The sequence below is a fragment of the Perna viridis genome, chromosome 2, assembly GCF_037379345.1.
Source record: "Perna viridis isolate PV_CMFRI_1.1 ecotype Kerala chromosome 2, ASM3737934v1, whole genome shotgun sequence".
Lineage (NCBI taxonomy): Eukaryota > Metazoa > Mollusca > Bivalvia > Mytilida > Mytilidae > Perna > Perna viridis.
Window position 1 is genome coordinate 10186057 of NC_142446.1, and position 10218 is coordinate 10196274.

General features: G+C 31.3%; 1 protein-coding gene across 1 annotated transcript in view; it reads left to right on the plus strand.

The window, feature by feature from the left end:
• The window catches only part of LOC148623591 (synaptotagmin-14-like), a 32747-nt gene extending 27978 nt beyond the window's left edge, over nt 1–4769 (plus strand). The window contains exon 9 of the mRNA XM_088565512.1: nt 714–4769. Within this exon, the coding sequence (XP_088421638.1) occupies nt 714–814 (101 nt within the window). The 3' untranslated portion in view covers nt 815–4769. The remainder of the gene's footprint in view (nt 1–713) is intronic.
• The last annotated feature ends 5449 nt before the right edge of the window (nt 4770–10218 follow it).

Below are 10218 nucleotides of genomic sequence, written 5' to 3' on the forward strand. Positions count from 1 at the left end.
TTGGTCTGACTTTAATGGATTTTACAGAGGGTAGAATTGAGGTCTCTTGGTCTGACTTTAATGGATTTTACAGAGGGTAGAATTGAGGTCTCTTGGTTCTGACTTTAATGGATTCTACAGAGGGTAGGATTGAGGTCTCTTGGTCTGACTTTAATGGATTCTACAGAGGGTAGGATTGAGGTCTCTTGGTCTGACTTTAATGGATTCTACAGAGGGTAGGATTGAGGTCTCTTGGTCTGACTTTAATGGATTCTACAGAGGGTAGAATTGAGGTCTCTTGGTCTGACTTTAATGGATTCTACAGAGGGTAGGATTGAGGTCTCTTGGTCTGACTTTAATGGATTCTACAGAGGGTAAAATTGAGGTCTCTTTGTCTGACTGTAATGGATTCTACAGAGGGTAGGATTGAGGTCTTTTGGTCTGACTTTAATGGATTCGACAGAGGGTAAGATTGAGGTCTCTTGGTCTGATTTTAATGGATTCTACAGAGGGTATCAAGTCACATGTAATTTTGAATTGAAACACCTTTAAGCTTACTCTTATGCAATTTAAAGTAGCCTTATTAAAAAGGTGAAAATAGAACTAAATATGAATAAAATACAAATAAAACATGATAATAAGAAGAAAGGGGCTTTTTAAAGGGTATTATTATTATATTTTCAAAACCATTATATGACTGATATGAAGTTTAAATATGAAAAGTCTTCTTTCAGGACTGAACAGTAGTGGAGAAGAAGAGCTATCACATTGGACAGATATGAGGGAAAACAAAGGAGATCAAGTATGCCGCTGGCATGTTCTGTTGGAGTCTTAAAACTAGTTACACTGTAACTTTTGTTCGAGTCGGTAATCTCAAATTTGTGTTCACAATACATTCCTTACAACAGTGAATTATTAACTCTCCTCATTATTTGATAAATTTATTCATACTTGATTGTTTAGTAAGAAATTTGAATGTAGTATTTTTCTCATTGAAATAATATTCACTATTTTCATAGTGAATATATGGTGTGAAAGATTGTATCCCAAAAAATTACTTTTCATACAAAGAAGTGTTTAATTATATCTACATAAAACGACTACTATGATTACGTTTATTGGGAAAAAAGCAAGTGCAAAAATTAACAAGTTTACAGTACTATAGGTTTACTGTGTGAATAGTAAGAAAAATTGTGCTGGGTAGAATGTAAGATTGCACTTCCTTGGCAATATAGCCTGTGTCAGATCAAATTTGCATTAGTGCAATATGAGAATGTATTTATTGCACTCTACCTATAGTTCGTTTCTGTGAGATTTTATTTATTGCACTCTACCTATAGTTCATTTTTATGAGATTGTGTTGCTTTAATTTCAACAATCTCATTTGTGAATACTTAAATATGCTCTTCTTTGATATATGATATGTGGTAATTTGGGATACAGTATTCCGCTCTCCACTCATTTGCTTTTTTTACATATTTGTTAAGTCACATCTACTTAAAGTAAATAATGGAAATTATTGATATTACGACAACAATGTCAGAACCTTGGTACATAGTATTTTCTTCTTTTATACGTACTCCACAGTATCAACCTTATACATGTTTTATTAGTATGTAATACTAAAACTATTTTAAAAAATGATAAATTCGATGCTGAAATGAAGCCCTTTGTGTTAGTATAGTCTCTAACTAATATTAAATGTATGGTATATGGTGTTTTTTATCTGGCTGATATTTATTATAAACCAAACTTAATTTTGTTTTTCTTGCAATGAATCTGTGTGTTTTATTATACATTTATACTGTACATTTTAACATCGAACACAGACTGAACAAGTTGATTGTTTACAGCAGCATTCAGTGACATTTCTACTCAATGTTTATTTATAGTTATGGTGATTTAGTTAATGTTTTATATTTACACTTGTTATCTTTTGTTTATTTACACTAATAGCATAATATTGAAGTACATAACCACAATTCATGAGTTTTTCCTTGATTCTTTTATTCTTCCTGTGTTGAAGTTATTTGTTACAACTCTTCATTGTGATAAAAGTTTGTTTCTGTTTTAGGTAATTACCTCATCGTAGCCATGCCAGTTTATTTGGCACTCATCAATGTTTCATGTATCTTAAATTGATAATTTTCCAAAATTATATCTTAAAAACAAATTAATAGAAGGAAATCTAGAACAACTTAAATACTTCAACATTACACAGATTTATATGATGATTCCTAATTTTAGTTTATGTTGTCCTGTTTTTTTTTCCAATTAGATTAATTTGTTGGTGTTTTTTTTTGTAGTTTTGTGTCCTCTAAACATAACAGGACTGTACTCTGACTCAAAACACATGATCCATATTCTGTAGATAAATGATGTGAGAGTGCTAAACAATGTAGAACAACAGAAACTATTAGAATAACAATATTTTAATTCAGATATCTTAAGTTCTGAAACTCTGTATCAAAGTTGTCTGTTCCACTTTACATCAGTATGTAGTTTTGACATGGTGAGCCATCAGGCTCCTAAGGGCTACATTTTGATAATTCTAGATTCTTTTTAGACCATTACTTTAATGGAGTGCTTGATTTATTTCTTGTTCCTATTTGAATAGTTACTATTTTACCTATTTTGATTTCTAGTTTCTGTTATTACCTATTTCAAGTCAAATGTTGAAACTATAGATTACTTTCATGTTTGTCATTTACATCAAATCTGGTGGATACTGGTTTATGGTTTCATACCAGAAAAGAAAGGATATCAGATTTGAAGAACAGTTATAGTTAGGTGACTCAGAACATTAAAATATCTTAAATACTTCTATGATTAATGTATCATTTAATAATTCTCTGTAGTGATCAAGTATCTGTTCCCTCGCCTTCCATTGCAGTGACTTTGTTCTTACACCTGTTGACCTTAGTTGACTTTGTTACAAATTAAAAAAAAAACTTTCCAGAACGGAAGTGGATGTGAAAGTCATCTATTGAACATTTTTCACATTACAAACTTGAGGAAAATTCCAGTAGTTTTATTATTACAAGATACAGCATTAATAGACTATTTTAACTTTGGAAAATAATATGTATGTCGTTATAATATTTGCACCTATGTGAACCATGTAATTCTTATTGTTGTGTATCAGTACTGTTTTTATTATAATTCAACCCTTGAGAGATTATATGTTCTTCTATTTATGCTAATGGCACTTACACCATCATTTTTTCTTGACTCTTACTTAGTGAAGGATATTGTAATGATATGAGTGATATGGTGTCTCATATTGCAGCTCCAGGTTTGGCAATAGGAGTTACATGGTCTCATATATTACAGCTCTGTAGAATCCTTTTCACTCTTTTCATGTGACCACAAAAATTGTGGTAGTATATTGGTATGGCACTGTCATTGTCCTCATCTGTGTCGTCATTACTGTTTGTATACATTTAGTTTTTGTGCACTAACTTGAGTATTAGTTGGTTGATCATATAAAATTTTATAACAAGGTTTCAAACCACAAAAGAAAGGTTGGTAATGATTTTGGGGGTTATGGCCCCACAACCATTTTAGAACTAGGGGCCTAAAACAAGCATTTCATGGAATTTAACTATACAAATCCAATAAAAAGTGTAGGAATGTCTGTGATATTGTTCCACAATTGTCAGATTTGGATTGATTTTTGGGGTAAAGTCTTATCAGAAATTAGGGGCAAAAAAGAGAGGCCAGAAACATGCATTTTCATGATGTCCAGGCAAATAACTTTACTATTAGTGAATGAATCTTTTTGAAATCGTATTTCGAGGTGCCATATCACAAAAGGAGGACTGGGATTGATTTTGAGCCAGGTTAGAGGGGCCAGTAACAAGTATTTTTTTCTGATTTCTTGACCATAGCTTATTCATTTCTGGTCTGATTTTGATTTTTTTTATTAGATTCCTCATTAAAATCTGTTAATGTATTTAAATCAGTAGATTTCAGATATTTCTTATGGTATTCGAGTTACATGGGGCTGAAGGGGACCACACCCCAAATTTGAATTTTTTAAAATTATTTTTGGTTTTGAATTTTTTTTTTTATTGAATTCCAAGTGAAAATCCCAGCCTCAATACAAGTGCTTTAAGACCAAATTAACCCTAACATTTACTATTTTTGAGAGGATTAGGTACAAATAATCCATGAATGTACACTGAAGGAGACCTTTATACTTAAATTGAGTTTCAAAATATTAAGCAATATTGTGTTTAAATGAATTGTTGTGTCCAAAATGAACTGTAAATACCTATGTTTAATGTGTCAAAAACTAACATTGTATCTACACTTGCCTGAAATGAACAGAGTTTAACTGGCTGTGGTTGTTTAATGCTGTGCTCAAGGGAAATTTTTGTTAAAGAATTTGATAACATAAGTATTATAAAGAAGTTCTGGTGTCCATAATTATGATATTAATAGAAAAGATAATGTACACTTGAAGGTTATTTTGGTTCCTTGTAGGCGTAAAATGTGTATTTTTGCTTGATGCCACTGTTTCAAATTTGAACATATAATTATGCAAGATATTTTGGGAAACCTTTTCTAATAAAAAGAAACTTTCAGAGTACATTGATCTATTGACATTCAAGTGTACATCTACATTTAGTAATTTCCTGTTTTCAGGTTGTGAACAATGAAATCCTTCAGTATTTGTTCTACATTCATGTTGTGATTAACTTGCAAAATTTTATACAAAATTCTTAATTGTTGTACCTTTATTCTGTTATATGGAATACTGCACAATATTAAATTTTCATAAAGGATGATTTTCTATTTATTATAAGCTCGTCTTTTGATGTAAATTCCCAACAATGTTAGAACTGTCAAATTTGCGATGCAAATTTTTGGTCATTCCCTCCGCGGGACTCGAACTCGTGCCGCTTTGACATCTATGGCAACACCGCCTGCACAAAGTCCAGCGCCCTAGACCACTCGGCCAGCTAGGCTATATATATGTTATATATACACATGTAATATGTAAAAAAAAATGCCAATGACCGACTGTTCAGTAGAACCAAATACTACATAGTTTCATCCAGATGAAAATTAATGTCAACTCGAAATAAAGAAATACTATAAAAAAAATAAAAGAAATACTACAAATACTATAAAGGATTACTTTGGGAATCTGGCAAAAATAAAAATGGCACCATAGATTAGTCAGGAGATATTTGTCATTAATATGTCTGTGTGGTTATATTACTTTTTGTTTGATTGTTCTGTTGCTGTGAATTTAATAATTTATGTTGTCACATCTTTCAGAGCTGACTTAAAGGTGTGTTTATACTTGTTGAAGACCTCTTGGTGATCTCTGAAAGTATTAATATAACTATTTCATATTTACATATAGGTTATACACTAAAGAATGTGTTATGTTTCACCATATGTTTTTTTTTCACTATACCTCCTCTAGCATTGCTGGAATAGTATTCAAAATATTAAATCAAGCATAAATATTTACAATGAAGAAGTATCTGCACTAGTCTACTATACTGATCAATGCAGCAGTGTAAATTACAGATATACACTGCACTAAAATTTTGCCTTGGTGGTCTCAGGGTAGCACACTCGCCTCAAATGTGGGAGGTCATGGGTTCTTTCTGGCAGAGTCACACCAAAGACCTTCAGTCACTGCTTCTCTGCCAAGCATGTGGTATTTAATTAGACAGAGTGATGACTGGTTGGCTTGGAGACCATAGGTGGCATGCCTATGTGCAAGCTGTTGCTTATGTGACCTAGCCCAAAAAAGATCCGGCTCATTGTGTTAGACTAGTACAAAGTAGGGTATGTTTAATTGGTCAATCGCTCTCGTCATGAAATGCATGAAATATCTGCCATAGGATGTTAAACGATAATCACTCTAACATTTAACGTGCAATTAAATCCAAGGTGCAAGAGAATATTGTTAGACTGAGTTGTCTATCTTTTGGCATAAACTTAAAACAGTATTTCCCTGTGATTTTTTATACCATCATCCTTTTGCTTTATAATCTCTAACTTTATTGAAGAAATCCTAAATTATATATTATGCTGATGAGGTTCACTGAACCACCTCCCTATATATGAATCTTTGAAATTCAGTCTAGATTAAAAATGAAACAGAGCAACAATACAGTATGAATTGAGACTGATAGTTCTTCTTATGGTACCAGTATCGCATTGCATATCCCTGAGCGGGTGTATGTCAAAACATGGATGCTATAAAAATATAGTGCATTTTCTTTTTGTCTCTCTACAAACTAATTTTTTGTCAAAAGATATGAACAATGACTTATAAAATAGAGCAAACATCACACTGTAAGATGAAAAAAAAATTTTAAAAGAAAATCTAACATATTAACATAAAAATGTTCCACTGAAAAGGTTGGTTTGATGAGTGCAAAACGAAAGTGAAAGTAGAGAAAATGGCTATTTATTGTTCAAGACTACTTTTCTGTCCGATCTTTGTGGACTCTCCCTATTTTCTTTGCGGGAAATTATTTTTTCACATATCCTTAGAAATACTACATAAGTGAAAGTTTTATTGAATCAATTTACATATTTTTTTTAAAAAGCATAAAAATATGCGCTTCACAATAGAAGTCCATGGGAAAATTAATACGATACTGAGACCTAGTAAGCCAGTTTTTTAAGTAAAGTTGGATATTCAGCAAGTGGTCTGAACTAGCTGAAAAAGTAGTACCCCAATGCAGGTAACACTTTTAAGATGAATTGGGCAACTGTTGAACCTGATTTTTTATGGTAGCTCTGTTTTTTTTTCATTCAATCTTAATCTTTACCAAATTTGGAAATGCATTTTTTTTCCATGAATTTGTAGGATATCAGTTCAATCAAATTATTATGTTGATTATTTATGATGAGCATATCAATATTCAGGTAACCTGAAGCAAATAATACTCCTGCATAAAGGATAGTTTTCAAGTTACAACACATTTTAGGTATGTGGTTAGGACTTGAAAATAGTCATTTTCTATACATTACCTCTTATATATGAAAAAATGAATATTTTTTTTATTTTTTGTTTTTCTTTCAAATAAATAGCTAAAATGAGTTGCCATATAACTGTGTGATTGATTTAAACACAGAAATGTCACAAAAGTCAATAGCCAATTTTTAGTGGACTTTTTTAGTGGTTCAAATGGACAGATTCTAATGTGGCAAGAAAAATGGTGTTTTTTTTTTAAATAAAAACTGAATTTTTTTCAAAAAGTATCTAAAGCAGACGAATGTTATTATGATATTTATACCAGTAAACTATTTTTTGCATCATAGCTATCTGTTTTAAAGAATCCTTTTCCTGTCATATTGAGGTCCCTTTGTATCTGCCTGGGGTACCAAAATGCTTAAAATCTGTATTTTATGCATATATAAAGCTATATTTTTTTTAAAACTATGATATTGGTATCATTTTTTCAGGATTTATTATAATTGAAATGACCATATCTATAGTTTAGAACAGTTGGTAGTATCGGTACATATACTTTACTTTAAACAAGTGGCTCCCTTGTGTTAAAGACAAAAAAGGAGGTTCGGATATTAATATTTCCATATATGGAACTCACAATTGGGGATTAAATAATAATTTGGAACTCATAGAACAGCTTGTATCTACCATGTCAGAAAAAACCACGAATTTGCATAGTTTGACTAATGCAGCAGCATTTTATCAAAAGTAATATTTTCTGGCAAACATTGAGATATTAGTCTTATACTTGGAATAGGGTACCTATATAAAAATTTTAGTAGAAAAACTCATGTTTGTAGCAGGGCAATGATATTATGGATTTTCAGTATGAAAATTAATACTCTAGCAGAAAAACAACAACTATAAAAAGAGAGAGACAGAGTTTTCATATGTGTACCCCTCGCATGTATAAAAACACAATTTTTGGCCTTAAAGCAGCTGGAACTTCAGTAAACTGAACTTCATTGCATCAAATACACATAATATGATGCAACCAATGTAAAAAATCACAAATATAACTTTTATATTTTTCAACTAATCATGATGAAACTTTGTAGTTGAAGTCAGAAAAGGCTCATCTCGACATGAGCACATTTATTGATCTAATAGGTACGAGAACACAATTAATTCCCCTTGGTTTTCGTTCCACCTAGGTACCTTCCACATTTTTTCATATTTTTACTGGAAACTTATTTGCTGAAGTTTTGCCTCTAATTGGCAGAAAATAGGTTGAAATTACATGGGATTTTTTTCATTAATCAATTCTGACTAAAAGTTGTGATTTGGTTCAGTGGAAAAAAAATTTAGGACTTTTAACACAGTTCATTTGTCATGTTTACCCCATCCCCGGGTCATTTGTATTAATATCAGAAAATGATGGTAAAATTTTCTACAGTTTATATATAAAATCCTGTTTGTACATATCTTTAGGCCAGAGACGTTTTATTCAGTTTGCGGCGGTGGAATTTTTTTAATCTGCTCAAATGTGTATATTGAAAAGCACTTGAAAATTTATTGTGGTCTCATGCCTGAAACTAGTAATCGTCACTTTTGACCCCATGCTAGTATATCTAGGCCTTAAATCTACATTACGTACCTCCTTTATTGATCTTGTTGATCTTTCCAGCTATTCAACTAATTGCTCTTGTATTTCTCCCATATTTTATGATGCTGCTCTTACCTTTCTCGCCACTTCCAGCAATTCTTTGAATGGTAGGTCAGACTCATCAAATTGTTCTTTGGGTTCTGTTGGTGTTTACAATGTCCCACATTCATCAGTCTTTTTCTCATCTTTATCACTGTGAATTTTCTTGAGATGTTCTTTCATATGAGTGGTGCTTTTTCTTTCATGATAGTTTTAGCTTGTATCAAGATACTAGTAAGGAGTATAATGATACTTACTTGAAGTATCATTATACTTGTTTAAAGTATCACGGTACTTTTGGAAAATGGGGCTATTTTCATACCTAAAAAGATGCTTCTCGCATATTTCATGATACTTGTTAATGGCGTAATGATAATTGTTGAAAGTATAGTGATTTTTATCAAAATATCCTTAAAAATTATCATGATACTTTCAACAAGTATCATTATACATTCAAAAATTATTATTACACAAATAACAAGTATAATTATACATTCAACATATATCATTATACTTCTTAAAAGTATCATTATATTTACAAGAAGTATCATTATACTTTCAACAATTATCATTACAGTATTAACAAGTATCATGATACTGGCATGAAGCATCTTTTTACTTACAGAAATATCCTTATTGTGACATGAATCACCACTCATACTTTCACTTTCTCCACATAATTCTCCCTGTTTTTAGTGGAGTCCAAGTTACTCATTTGCTTTTGTTACTTTGTATGTATGATTTTAGTGACTTTATGTTCTTTGTTGTGTATGTCTGTTTTCCACGTCTGGTCTTTGTCCCTGCATAGATTACATTCTTTTGATTACCGTTATAACATGGTTCCCTTGATTACTCTTTTACCAGCAGGGGCGTAGCTGCCTATACGCAAATACGCAGTTGCGTACTTTTGGAAGAAGTAACCAAAATAAAAACACACATTTTAAAGATGAAATAAAAGTTTTATGCAATGACTCATTGGGGGCCTTGAGCGACCCCCCCTCCCCCAAGACCCCTCGCCGTTATTTTGCATACAAATAAAACAGGCCTAGCTACGTCCCTGACCAGATCCTCTTGCTTGAAACAATATTTATGTAGGGTTTGCTGTAAATTTTGATTTCTCTTTTGCCCTTTGCTATGGCAAGCCTTTGTGGAATTTATTACCTTTTTATTAATATCAATAAATCACTTGTAGATATCAATAAATATAACATATTTATTTACATGCTAATAAATAAATATTGATATCCATAAATGATTTATCAATGTTCAAAAATATGTATCAATATGTTAATAGTTAATTATTGATATCAATAAATTGTACGATTTATCAACACGTTAGTAAATATTTATTAGCAAGTTATTAAATCATTTATTGATATCAATAAATAGATTAATTATCAACTTATTAATTAAGAGGGTGCCACTATAGGTGGTTTAATTGTGGCCAGAAAGGTGTTTGTAATTGCTTATTTTATTGGATATTTCTGGGCATACTTAATCCAGAGCAAGATTAAATAACTCCCTAATTAGTATTTATTAACATGTTAATAATTCATCTATTTATTGATATCAATAAATCATTTATGCACATATTGATAAATAT